The sequence below is a fragment of the Babylonia areolata genome, chromosome 16 (assembly GCF_041734735.1).
Source record: "Babylonia areolata isolate BAREFJ2019XMU chromosome 16, ASM4173473v1, whole genome shotgun sequence".
Lineage (NCBI taxonomy): Eukaryota > Metazoa > Mollusca > Gastropoda > Neogastropoda > Buccinidae > Babylonia > Babylonia areolata.
Genome location: NC_134891.1, coordinates 14,704,561 through 14,717,611, shown reverse-complemented (window position 1 = coordinate 14,717,611; position 13,051 = coordinate 14,704,561). Strand labels below are relative to the sequence as shown.

Here is a 13,051-nt window from a genome sequence, read left to right as displayed (position 1 = left end):
GTGGACATGGTGTATGTGATGTGTGTGTGGCATGGTTTGTGTGATGTGTGTGTGGATATGGTGTGTGTGTTGTGTGTCTGTGTGGACATGGTGTATGTGATGTGAGTGTGGACATGGTGTGTGGTGTGTGTCTGTGTAGACATGGTGTATGTGATGTGTGTGTGGACATGGTGTGTGGTGTGTGTCTGTGTGGACATGGTGTATGTGATGTGTGTGTGGACATGGTGTGTGTGATGTCTGTGTGGACATGGTGTATGTGATGTGAGTGTGGACATGGTATGTGTGTGATGTGTGTGTAGACATGGTGTGTGGTGTGTGTCTGTGTGGACATGGTGTATGTTATGTGTGTGTGGACATGGTGTGTGTCTGTGTGGACATGGTGTATGTGATGTGTGTTTGGACATGGTGTGTGGTGTGTGTCTGTGTGGACATGTTGTATGTGATGTGTGTGTGGACATAGTGTGTGGTGTGTCTGTGGACATGGTGTGTGTGATGTGTATGTGGACATGGTGTGTGTGATGTGTGTCTGTGTGGACATGGTGTGTGGTGTGTGTCTGTGTGGACATGGTGTGTGTGATGTCCATGTGGACATGGTGTGTGTGATGTGTTTGTGGACATGGTGTGTGTGATGTGTGTGAAGACATGGTGTTTGTGGTGTGTGTCTGTGTGGACATGGTGTATGTGATGCGTGTGTGGACATGGTGTGTGGTGTGTGTCTGTGTGGACATGGTGTATGTGATGTGTGTGTGGACATGGTGTGTGGTGTGTGTCTGTCTGGATATGATGTGTGTGATGTGTGTGTGGACATGGTGTGTGTGGTGTGTGTCTGTGTGGGCATGGTGTGAGTTGTGTGTCTGTGTGGACATGGTGTGTGGTGTGTGTCTGTGTGGACATGGTGTATGTGATGTCTGGATATGATGTGTGTGGTGTGTGTGTGGACATGGTGTATGTGATGTCTGTGTGGACATAATGTGTGTGGTGTTTGTCTTTGTGGACATGGTGTGTGTGATGTGTGTTTGGACATGGTGTATGTGAAGTGTGTGTGGACATGGTGTGTGTGGTGTGTGTCTGTGTGGACATGGTGTATGTGATGTCTGTGTGGACATGGTGTATGTGATGTGTTTGTGGACATGGTGTATGTGATGTCTGTGTGGACATGGTGTGTGTGATGTGTCTGTGGACATGGTGTGTGGTGTGTGTGTGGACATGGTGTGTGTGATGTGTATGTGGACATGGTGTGTGGTGCGTGTCTGTGTGGACATGGTGTATGTGATGTGTGTGTGGACATGGTGTGTATGATGTCTGTGTGGACATGGTGTGTGTGGTGTGTGTGTGGACATGGTGTGTGTGATGTGTGTGAAGACATGGTGTGTGTGGTGTGTGTCTGTGTGGACATGGTGCGTGTGATGTGTGTGTGGACATGGTGTGTGGTGTGTGTCTGTGTGGACATGGTGTGTGTGATGTGTGTGTGGACATGGTGTGTGGTGTGTGTCTGTGTGGACATGGTGTATGTGATGTGTGTGTGGACATGGTGTGTGGTGTGTGTTTGTGTGGACATGGTGTGTGTGTTATGTGTGTGGACATGGTGTGTGTGGTGTGTGTGTGGACATGGTGTGTGGACATGGTGTTTGGTGTGTGTCTGTGGGAACATGGTGTATGTGATGTGTGTGTGTGGACATGGTGTGTGGTGTGTGTCTGTGTGGACATGGTGTATGTGATGTGTGTGTGGACATGGTGTGTGTGGTGTGTGTCTGTGTGGACATGGTGTGTGGTGTGTGTCTGTGTGGACATGGTGTATCTGATGTGTGTGTGGACATGGTGTGTGGTGTGTGTCTGTGTGGACATGGTGTATGTGTTGTCTGTGTGGACATGATGTGTGTGGTGTGTGTGTGTGGACATGGTGTATGTGATGTCTGTGTGGACATGTGTGTTGTGTGTGTCTGTGTGGACATGGTGTATGTGATGTCTGTGTGGACATGATGTGTGTGGTGTGTGTGTGGACACGGTGTATGTGATGTCTGTGTAGACATGATGTGTGTGGTGTGTGTCTGTGTGGACATGGTGTGTGTGATGTGTGTTAGGACATGGTGTATGTGAAGTGTGTGTGAGCATGGTGTGTGTGATGTGTGTGTGGACATGGTGTGTGTGGTGAGTGTCTGTGTGGACATGGTGTGTTGTGTGTGTCTGTGTGGACATGATTTGTGTGGTGTGTGTGTGTGGACATGGTGTATGTGATGTCTGTGTGGACATGATGTGTGTGGTGTGTGTGTGGACATGGTGTATGTGATGTCTGTGTGGACATGATGTGTGTGGTGTGTGTCTGTGTGGACATGATGTGTGCGATGTGTGTGTGGACATGGTGTTTTGTGTGTGTGTGAACATGGTGTGTGTGATGTGTATGTGGAAATGGTGTGTGGTGTGAGTCTGTGTGGACATGGTGTGTGTGATGTGTGTGTGTACATGGTGTGTGTGATGTGTGTGTGGACATGGTGTGTGGTGTGTGTGTGGACATGGTGTGTGTGGTGTGTGTCTGTGTGGACATGGTGTATGTGATGTGTGTGTGGACATGGTGTGTGGTGTGTGTCTGTGTGGACATGGTGTATGTGATGTGTGTGTGGACATGTTGTGTGTGATGTGTGTGTCGACATGGTGTGTGTGATGTCTGTGTGGACATGGTGTATGTGATGTGTGTGTGGCATGGTTTGTGTGATGTGTGTGTGGATATGGTGTGTGTGTTGTGTGTCTGTGTGGACATGGTGTATGTGATGTGAGTGTGGACATGGTGTGTGGTGTGTGTCTGTGTAGACATGGTGTATGTGATGTGTGTGTGGACATGGTGTGTGGTGTGTGTCTGTGTGGACATGGTGTATATGATGTGTGTGTGGACATGGTGTGTGTGATGTCTGTGTGGACATGGTGTATGTGATGTGAGTGTGGACATGGTATGTGTGTGATGTGTGTGTAGACATGGTGTGTGTCTGTGTGGACATGGTGTATGTTATGTGTGTGTGGACATGGTGTGTGTCTGTGTGGACATGGTGTATGTGATGTGTGTTTGGACATGGTGTGTGGTGTGTGTCTGTGTGGACATGTTGTATGTGATGTGTGTGTGGACATGGTGTGTGTTGTGTGTCTGTGTGGACATGGTGTATGTGATGTGTGTGTGGACATGGTGTGTGTGATGTGTGTGTGGACATGGTGTGTGGTGTATGTCTATGTGGACATGGTGTATGTGATGTGTGTGTGGACATGGTGTGTGTCTGTGGGGACATGGTGTATGTGATGTGTGCGTGGACATGGTGTATGGTGTGTGTCCATGTGGACATGGTGTGTGTGATGTGTGTGGACATGGTGTGTGTGGTGTGTGTGGACATGGTGTGTGTGATGTGTGTGTGGACATGGTGTGTGGTGTGTGTCTGTGTGGACATGGTGTATGTGATGTGTGTGTGGACATGGTGTGTGGTGTGTGTCTGTGTGGACATGGTGTGTGTGATGTGTGTGTGGACATGTTGTGTGTGGTGTGTGTCTGTGTGGACATGGTGTGTGTGATGTGTGTGTGGACATGGTGTGTGGTCTGTGTCTGTGTGGACATGGTGTATGTGATGTCTGTGTGGACATGGTGTATGTGATGTGTTTGTGGACATGGTGTATGTGATGTCTGTGTGGACATGATGTGTGTGGTGTCTCTGTGTGGACATGATGTGTGTGATGTGTGTGTGGACATGGTGTTTGGTGTATGTGTGGACATGGTGTGTGTGATATGTATGTGGACATGGTGTGTGGTGTGTGTCTGTGTGGACATGGTGTATGTGATGTGTGTGTGGACATGGTGTGTGTGATGTCTGTGTGGACATGGTGTGTGTGGTGTGTGTGGACATGGTGTGTGTGATGTGTGTGAAGACATGGTGTGTGTGGTGTGTGTCTGTGTGGACATGGTGTATGTAATGTGTGTGTGGACATGGTGTGTGGTGTGTGTCTGTGTGGACATGGTGTGTGTGATGTGTGTGTCGACATGGTGTGTGGTGTGTGCCTGTGTGGACATGGTTTATGTGATGTGTGTGTGGACATGGTGTGTGTGATGTGTGTGGACATGGTGTGTGTGTGGACATGGTGTGTGGTGTGTGGTGTGAGTGTGGACATGGTGTGTGGTGTGTGTCTGTGTGAACATCGCGTATGTGATGTGTGTGTGGGCATGGTGTGTGGTGTGTGTCTGTGTGGACATGGTGTATGTGATGTGTGTGTGGACATGGTGTGTGTCTGTGTGGACATGGTGTGTGGTGTGTGTCTGAGTGGACATGGTGTATGTGATGTGTGTGTGGACATGGTGTGTGGTGTGTGTCTGTGTGGACATGGTGTATGTGATGTCTGTGTGGACATGTGTGTGGTGTGTGTCTGTGTGGACACGGTGTATGTGATGTCTGTGTGGACATGATGTGTGTGGTGTGTGTCTGTGTGGACATGGTGTGTGTGATGTGTGTGTGGACATGGTGTATGTGAAGTGTGTGTGGACATGGTGTGTGTGATGTGTGTGTGGACATGGTGTGTGTGGTGTGTGTCTGTGTGGACGTGCTGTGTGTCTGTGTGGACATGGTGTATCTGATGTGTGTGTGGACATGGTGTGTGGTGTGTGTCTGTGTGGACATGATTTGTGTTATGTGTGTGTGGATATGGTGTATGTGATGAATGTGTGGACATGATGTGTGTCTGTGTGGACATGGTGTATGTGATGTCTTTGTGGACATGATGTGTGTGGAGTTTGTGTGGACATGGTGTATGTGATGTCTGTGTGGACAGTATGTGTGTGTTTTGTGTGTGTGTGAACATGGTGTGTGTGATGTGTATGTGGAAATGGTGTGTGGTGTGAGTCTGTGTAGACATGGTGTGTGTGATGTGTGTGTGGACATGGTGTGTGTGATGTGTGTGTGGACATTGTGTGTGGTGTGTGTGTGGACATGGTGTGTGTGGTGTGTGTCTGTGTGGACATGGTGTATGTGATGTGTGTGTGGACATGGTGTGTGGTGTGTGTCTGTGTGGACATGGTGTATGTGATGTTTGTGTGGACATGTTGTGTGTGATGTGTGTGTGGACATGGTGTGTGTTATGTCTGTGTGGACATGGTGTATGTGATGTGTGTGTGACATGGTTTGTGTGATGTGTGTGTGGATATGGTGTGTGTGGTGTGTGTCTGTGTGGACATGTTGTATGTGATGTGTGTGTGGACATATTGTCTGGTGTGTGTCTGTGTGGACATGGTGTATGTGATGTGTGTGTGGACATGGTGTGTGGTGTGTGTCTGTGTGGACATGGTGTATGTGATGTGTGTGTGGACATATTGTCTGGTGTGTGTCTGTGTGGACATGGTGTATGTGATGTGTGTGTGGACATGGTGTGTGGTGTGTGTCTGTGTGGACATGGTGTATGTGATGTTTGTGTGGACATGGTGTGTGGTGTGTGTCTGTGTGGACATGGTGTATGTGATGTTTGTGGACATGGTGTGTGTGATTTGTGTGTGGACATGGTGTGTGTGATGTTTGTGTGGACATGGTGTATGTGATGTGAGTGTGGACATGCTATGTGTGTGATGTGTGTGTGGACATGGTGTGTGTCTGTGTGGACATGGTGTATGTGATGTGTGTGTGGAAGTGGTGTGTGTCTGTGTGGACATGGTGTATGTGATGTGTGTTTGGACATGGTGTGTGGTGTGTGTCTGTGTGGACATGGTGTATGTGACGTGTGTGTGGACCTGGGGTGTGGTGTGTGTCTGTGTGGACATGGTGTATGTGATGTGTGTGTGGACCTGGGGTGTGGTGTGTGTCTGTGTGGACATGGTGTATGTGATGTGTGTGTGAACATGGTGTGTGTGATGTGTGTGTGGACCTGGTGTGTGGTGTATGTCTATGTGGATATGGTGTATGTGATGTGTGTGTGGACATGGTGTGTGTCTGTGTGGACATGGTGTATGTGATGTGTGTGTGGACATGGTGTATGGTGTGTGTCTGTGTGGACATGGTGTGTGTTGTGTGTGTGTGGACATGGTGTGTGGGGTGTGTGTGGACATGGTGTGTGTGATGTGTGTGTGGACATGGTGTGTGGTGTGTGTCTGTGTGGACATGGTGTATGTGATGTGTGTGTGGACATATTGTCTGGTGTGTGTCTGTGTGGACATGGTGTATGTGATGTGTGTGTGGACATGGTGTATGTGATGTTTGTGTGGACATGGTGTGTGGTGTGTGTCTGTGTGGACATGGTGTATGTGATGTGTGTGGACATGGTGTGTGTGATGTGTGTGTGGACATGGTGTGTGTGATGTTTGTGTGGACATGGTGTATGTGATGTGAGTGTGGACATGCTATGTGTGTGATGTGTGTGTGGACATGGTGTGTGTCTGTGTGGACATGGTGTATGTGATGTGTGTGTGGAAGTGGTGTGTGTCTGTGTGGACATGGTGTATGTGATGTGTGTTTGGACATGGTGTGTGGTGTGTGTCTGTGTGGACATGGTGTATGTGACGTGTGTGTGGACCTGGGGTGTGGTGTGTGTCTGTGTGGACATGGTGTATGTGATGTGTGTGTGGACCTGGGGTGTGGTGTGTGTCTGTGTGGACATGGTGTATGTGATGTGTGTGTGAACATGGTGTGTGTGATGTGTGTGTGGACCTGGTGTGTGGTGTATGTCTATGTGGATATGGTGTATGTGATGTGTGTGTGGACATGGTGTGTGTCTGTGTGGACATGGTGTATGTGATGTGTGTGTGGACATGGTGTATGGTGTGTGTCTGTGTGGACATGGTGTGTGTTGTGTGTGTGTGGACATGGTGTGTGGGGTGTGTGTGGACATGGTGTGTGTGATGTGTGTGTGGACATGGTGTGTGGTGTGTGTCTGTGTGGACATGGTGTATGTGATGTGTGTGTGGACATATTGTCTGGTGTGTGTCTGTGTGGACATGGTGTATGTGATGTGTGTGTGGACATGGTGTATGTGATGTTTGTGTGGACATGGTGTGTGGTGTGTGTCTGTGTGGACATGGTGTATGTGATGTGTGTGGACATGGTGTGTGTGATGTGTGTGTGGACATGGTGTGTGTGATGTTTGTGTGGACATGGTGTATGTGATGTGAGTGTGGACATGCTATGTGTGTGATGTGTGTGTGGACATGGTGTATGTGATGTGTGTGTGGAAGTGGTGTGTGTCTGTGTGGACATGGTGTATGTGATGTGTGTTTGGACATGGTGTGTGGTGTGTTTCTCTGTGGACATGGTGTATGTGATGTGTGTGTGGACCTGGGGTGTGGTGTGTGTCTGTGTGGACATGGTGTATGTGATGTGTGTGTGAACATGGTGTGTGTGATGTGTGTGTGGACCTGGTGTGTGGTGTATGTCTATGTGGATATGGTGTATGTGATGTGTGTGTGGACATGGTGTGTGTCTGTGTGGACATGGTGTATGTGATGTGTGTGTGGACATGGTGTATGGTGTGTGTCTGTGTGGACATGGTGTTTGTGGTGTGTGTGTGGACATGGTGTGTGGGGTGTGTGTGGACATGGTGTGTGTGATGTGTGTGTGGACATGGTGTGTGGTGTGTGTCTGTGTGGACATGGTGTATGTGATGTGTGTGTGGACATGGTGGGTGTGGTGTGTGTCTGTGTGGACATGGTGTGTGTGATGTGTGTGTGGACATGGTGTATGTGAAGTGTGTGTGGACATGGTGTGTGGTCTGTGTCTGTGTGGACATGGTGTATGTGATGTGTGTGTGGACATGGTGTATGTGATGTGTGTGTGGACATGGTGTATGTGATGTGTGTGTGGACATGGTGTATGTGATGTCTGTATGGATATGATGTGTGTGGTGTGTGTCTGTGTGGACATGGTGTGTCTGATGTCTGTGTGGACATGGTGTGTGTGATGTCTGTGTGGACATGGTGTGTGGTATATGTGTGGACATGGTGTGTGTGGTGTGTGTCTGTGTGGACATGGTGTATGTGATGTGTGTGTGGAGATGGTGTGTGGTGTGTTTGTGTGTGGACATGTTGTATGTGATGTGTGTGTGGACATGATGTGTGTGGTGTGTGTCTGTGTGGACATGGTGTGTGTGGACATGGTGTGTTTGATGTCTGTGTGGACATGGTGTATGTGATGTGTGTGTGACATGGTGTGTGTGAGGACATGGTGTGTGGTGTGTGTCTGTGTGGACATGGTGTATGTGATGTGTGTGTGGACATGGTGTGTGGTGTGTGTCTTTGTGGACATGGTGTATTTGATGTTTGTGTGGACATGGTGTGTGGTGTGTTTCTGTGTGGGCATGGTGTATGTGATGTGTGTGTGGACATGGTGTGTGTGATGTGTGTGTGGACATGGTGTGTGGTGTATGTCTGTGTGGACATGGTGTATGTGATGTGTGTGTGGGCATGGTGTGTGTGATGTGTGTGTGGATATGGTGTGTGGTGTGTGTCTGTGTGGACATGGTGTATGTGATGTGTGTGTGGACATGGTGTGGTGTGTGTCTGTACGGACATGGTGTATGTGATGTGTGTGTGGACAAGGTGTGTATGATGTGTGTGTGGACATGGTGTTTGGTGTATGTCTGTGTGGACATGGTGTATGTGATGTGTGTGTGGAGATGATGTGTGTGGTGTGTGTCTGTGTGGACATGGTGTATGTGATGTGCGTCTGGACATGGTGTGTGTGATGTATGTGTGGATATGGTGTGTGTGATGTGTGTGTGGACATGGTGTGTGTTGTGTGAGTTTGTGTGGACATGGTGTGTGGTGTGTGTCTGTGTGGACATGGTGTATGTGATGTGTGTGTGGACATGGTGTGTGGTGTGTGTCTGTGTGGACATGATGTGTGTCTGGATGGACTTTGCATGTCTGTGTGGACATGATGTGTGTCTGGATGGACTTTGCATGTCTGTGTGGATATGGTTTGTCTGTTGATGTTGTATGTGTTTGTCTGTTTGGATATGGCGTGTCAGTCTTTGTGGATATGGTGTGTGTCTGTGTGGACATGGTGTGTATCTGTGTTGACATGTGTGCTTGTCAGTGAACGTGTGATGTGTGCCTGTCAGTGTGGGTATGGTGTGTGCCTGCCAGTGTGGGTATGGTGTGTGCCTACCAGTGTGGGTATGGTGTGTGCCTACCAGTGTGGGTATGGTGTGTGCCTGCCAGTGTGGGTATGGTGTGTGCCTACCAGTGTGGGTATGGTGTGTGCCTGTCAGTGTGGGTATGGTGTGTGCCTGCCAGTGTGGGTATGGTGTGTGGGTATGGTGTGTGCCTGTCAGTGTGGGTATGGTGTGTGCCTGCCAGTGTGGGTATGGTGTGTGCCTACCAGTGTGGGTATGGTGTGTGCCTGTCAGTGTGGGTATGGTGTGTGCCTGCCAGTGTGGGTATGGTGTGTGGGTATGGTGTGTGCCTGTCAGTGTTGGTATGGTGTGTGCCTACCAGTGTGGGTATGGTGTGTGCCTGCCAGTGTGGGTATGGTGTGTGCCTGCCAGTGTGGGTATGGTGTGTGGGTATGGTGTGTGCCTGTCAGTGTTGGTATGGTGTGTGGGTATGGTGAGTGCCTGTCAGTGTGGGTATGGTGTGTGGGTATGGTGTGTGCCTACCAGTGTGGGTATGGTGTGTGCCTGCCAGTGTGGGTATGGTGTGTGCCTGCCAGTGTGGGTATGGTGTGTGCCTGCCAGTGTGGGTATGGTGTGTGCCTGCCAGTGTGGGTATGGTGTGTGCCTACCAGTGTGGGTATGGTGTGTGCCTGTCAGTGTGGGTATGGTGAGTGCCTGCCAGTGTGGGTATGGTGTGTGCCTGCCAGTGTGGGTATGGTGTGTGGGTATGGTGTGTGCCTGTCAGTGTGGGTATGGTGTGTGGGTATGGTGTGTGCCTGTCAGTGTGGGTATGGTGTGTGCCTGTCAGTGTGGGTATGGTGTGTGCCTGCCAGTGTGGGTATGGTGTGTGCCTACCAGTGTGGGTATGGTGAGTGCCTGCCAGTGTGGGTATGGTGTGTGGGTATGGTGTGTGCCTGCCAGTGTGGGTATGGTGTGTGCCTGCCAGTGTGGGTGTGGTGTGTGCCTGCCAGTGTGGGTATGGTGTGTGGTGTGTGCCTACCAGTGTGGGTATGGTGTGTGCCTGCCAGTGTGGGTATGGTGTGTGGTGTGTGCCTACCAGTGTGGGTATGGTGTGTGCCTACCAGTGTGGGTATGGTGTGTGCCTGCCAGTGTGGGTATGGTGTGTGCCTGCCAGTGTGGGTATGGTGTGTGCCTGCCAGTGTGGGTATGGTGTGTGCCTGTCAGTGTTGGTATGGTGAGTGCCTGTCAGTGTGGGTATGGTGAGTGCCTGCCAGTGTGGGTATGGTGTGTGCCTGCCAGTGTGGGTATGGTGTGTGGTGTGTGCCTACCAGTGTGGGTATGGTGTGTGCCTGCCAGTGTGGGTATGGTGTGTGCCTGCCAGTGTGGGTATGGTGTGTGCCTGTCAGTGTGGGTATGGTGTGTGCCTGCCAGTGTGGGTATGGTGTGTGCCTGTCAGTGTGGGTATGGTGTGTGGTGTGTGCCTGCCAGTGTGGGTATGGTGTGTGCCTACCAGTGTGGGTATGGTGTGTGCCTGCCAGTGTGGGTATGGTGAGTGCCTGCCAGTGTGGGTATGGTGTGTGCCTGCCAGTGTGGGTATGGTGTGTGCCTGTCAGTGTTGGTATGGTGAGTGCCTGTCAGTGTGGGTATGGTGAGTGCCTGCCAGTGTGGGTATGGTGTGTGCCTGCCAGTGTGGGTATGGTGTGTGGTGTGTGCCTACCAGTGTGGGTATGGTGTGTGCCTGCCAGTGTGGGTATGGTGTGTGCCTGCCAGTGTGGGTATGGTGTGTGCCTGTCAGTGTGGGTATGGTGTGTGCCTGCCAGTGTGGGTATGGTGTGTGCCTGCCAGTGTGGGTATGGTGTGTGCCTGTCAGTGTTGGTATGGTGAGTGCCTGTCAGTGTGGGTATGGTGAGTGCCTGCCAGTGTGGGTATGGTGTGTGCCTGCCAGTGTGGGTATGGTGTGTGGTGTGTGCCTACCAGTGTGGGTATGGTGTGTGCCTGCCAGTGTGGGTATGGTGTGTGCCTGCCAGTGTGGGTATGGTGTGTGCCTGTCAGTGTGGGTATGGTGTGTGCCTGCCAGTGTGGGTATGGTGTGTGCCTGTCAGTGTGGGTATGGTGTGTGGTGTGTGCCTGCCAGTGTGGGTATGGTGTGTGCCTACCAGTGTGGGTATTGTGTGTGCCTGTCAGTGTGGGTATGGTGTGTGCCTGCCAGTGTGGGTATGGTGTGTGCCTGCCAGTGTGGGTATGGTGTGTGCCTGTCAGTGTGGGTATGGTGTGTGCCTGCCAGTGTGGGTATGGTGTGTGCCTACCAGTGTGGGTATGGTGTGTGCCTGCCAGTGTGGGTATGGTGTGTGCCTGTGTGTATGGACATGGTGTGTATCTGTCAGTGTGGACATGGTTTATGTCAGATCGTGTGGGCCAGTATAGGATTCCCCACACACATGCACTTAGCCCAGATTCCTAAGGGTCAGAGCAGGACAATGCCAGAGTGAAGCAGAAAGTCTGTGAACATGACCATGTAATCACTGTCTGATTTCAGGACTTTTGCAAGTGTTTGGGTCAGTCAAGTATACAGTCTGCCATCAGTGTGTGCCTTGGTTCCCAGCACATGACGTCACTTCACAAACCTGCAGACGTCACCCCACACATACTGCAGGAACTGACAGATTGGTGGCACCGTCTGCTGGCCTCAGGGGAAACCACACCTGGTTGTACACCACAAGTATATGAGCTACTTGTTGCCAGGTTAGGATTGGCATGATGATGGTGATGATGATAATTGTAATGATAGTGATGGAGGTGTGCTGATGACAATGAAGATGATGGAGAGAGAGAGAGAGGGAGAGTGTGTGTGTGTTCCATAATGTTATATTTGAAAATGGAGAGAGAGAGAGAGAATGTTCCATAAATGTTATATTTGAAAATGGAACAAGTCTTAATTACACTAGACTTAACTCAACTAAATTAAGTCAAGGTTTGTTATGAGATAACAGGAGATGTTAGGTGTTACACAAAAAGAAAGAATATTACCAGGCCAGACCAGAGCAAACGCATACATTTCAGCCTGATAACATTTGTTTGATATTTGATTTAATCCAGAAATGAACTGGGCTCAGAACTGAACTGGGCTCAGAACTGAATATGATCTGGTCTCTTCCTCATTTCTATGAAACAGTAATTAACTGTGTTGACTGTCCGTCCATGTTCTGTTTATTGTTTCCTCTGAGTTACTTGGATGGGGACTGCTGTGATGGTGATGCTGTGGTTATTCTTGACTTTGGGTTTTTTCCCTTCCTTTACTTTTCTGTTTTTGATTGTTTTCTGGCAGCTACATTTCCTCTGCAATGTCTGCTGTAATAGTTATTTCACTGCTGCTTATCAAAGAAACCTCAGTCTAATTCTAAAAACGTATTTATCCAGTGAACTGAATCCTAAGAAGGTATATGTCTTGAAAACTGAAACCTAAGAGGGTATATGTCTCGTAAACTGAATCCTAAACGTGTGTGTCTGTGCAGGTTCTGTGGCCCTGCCAGTACAGTGCAGGTGCACTGTGTCAGACCTCCCCGCCTGGAGTTCCGAACACTGGCCCATGCCGTTCAGGAAGTGGGGGAACGCATGGTGCAGTTTGTCCTCTTCCCTGAACAACTGGCTCTGCTTCAGGTAACATGCCGACACTTCTTGGTGCTTCAGGTAACATGCCGACACTTCTTGGTGCTTCAGGTAACATGCCGACACTTCTTGGTGCTTCAGGTAACATGCCAACACTTCTTGGTGCTTCAGGTAACATGCCGACACTTCTTGGTGCTTCAGGTAACATGCCGACACTTCTTGGTGCTTCTTCAGGTAACATGCCGACACTTCTTGGTGCTTCAGGTAACATGCCGACACTTCTTGGTGCTTCAGGTAACATGCCGACACTTCTTGGAAAGAAAGAAAGAAAGGGAACAAAATAACCTTGGTTACATCTTGATAGAGAAAAGACAAACTGAGCTGTTTT

General features: G+C 49.7%; 1 protein-coding gene across 2 annotated transcripts in view; it reads left to right on the top strand.

Moving 5' to 3' along the window:
* The window catches only part of LOC143291184 (uncharacterized), a 69,713-nt gene that overhangs the window by 19,477 nt on the left and 37,185 nt on the right, over positions 1-13,051 (top strand). For both annotated transcript variants that reach the window (XM_076600909.1, XM_076600908.1), the window contains exons 7-8: positions 11,594-11,799; positions 12,570-12,714. In XM_076600909.1, coding sequence (XP_076457024.1) covers positions 11,594-11,799; positions 12,570-12,714 — 351 coding nt within the window. The remainder of the gene's footprint in view (positions 1-11,593; positions 11,800-12,569; positions 12,715-13,051) is intronic.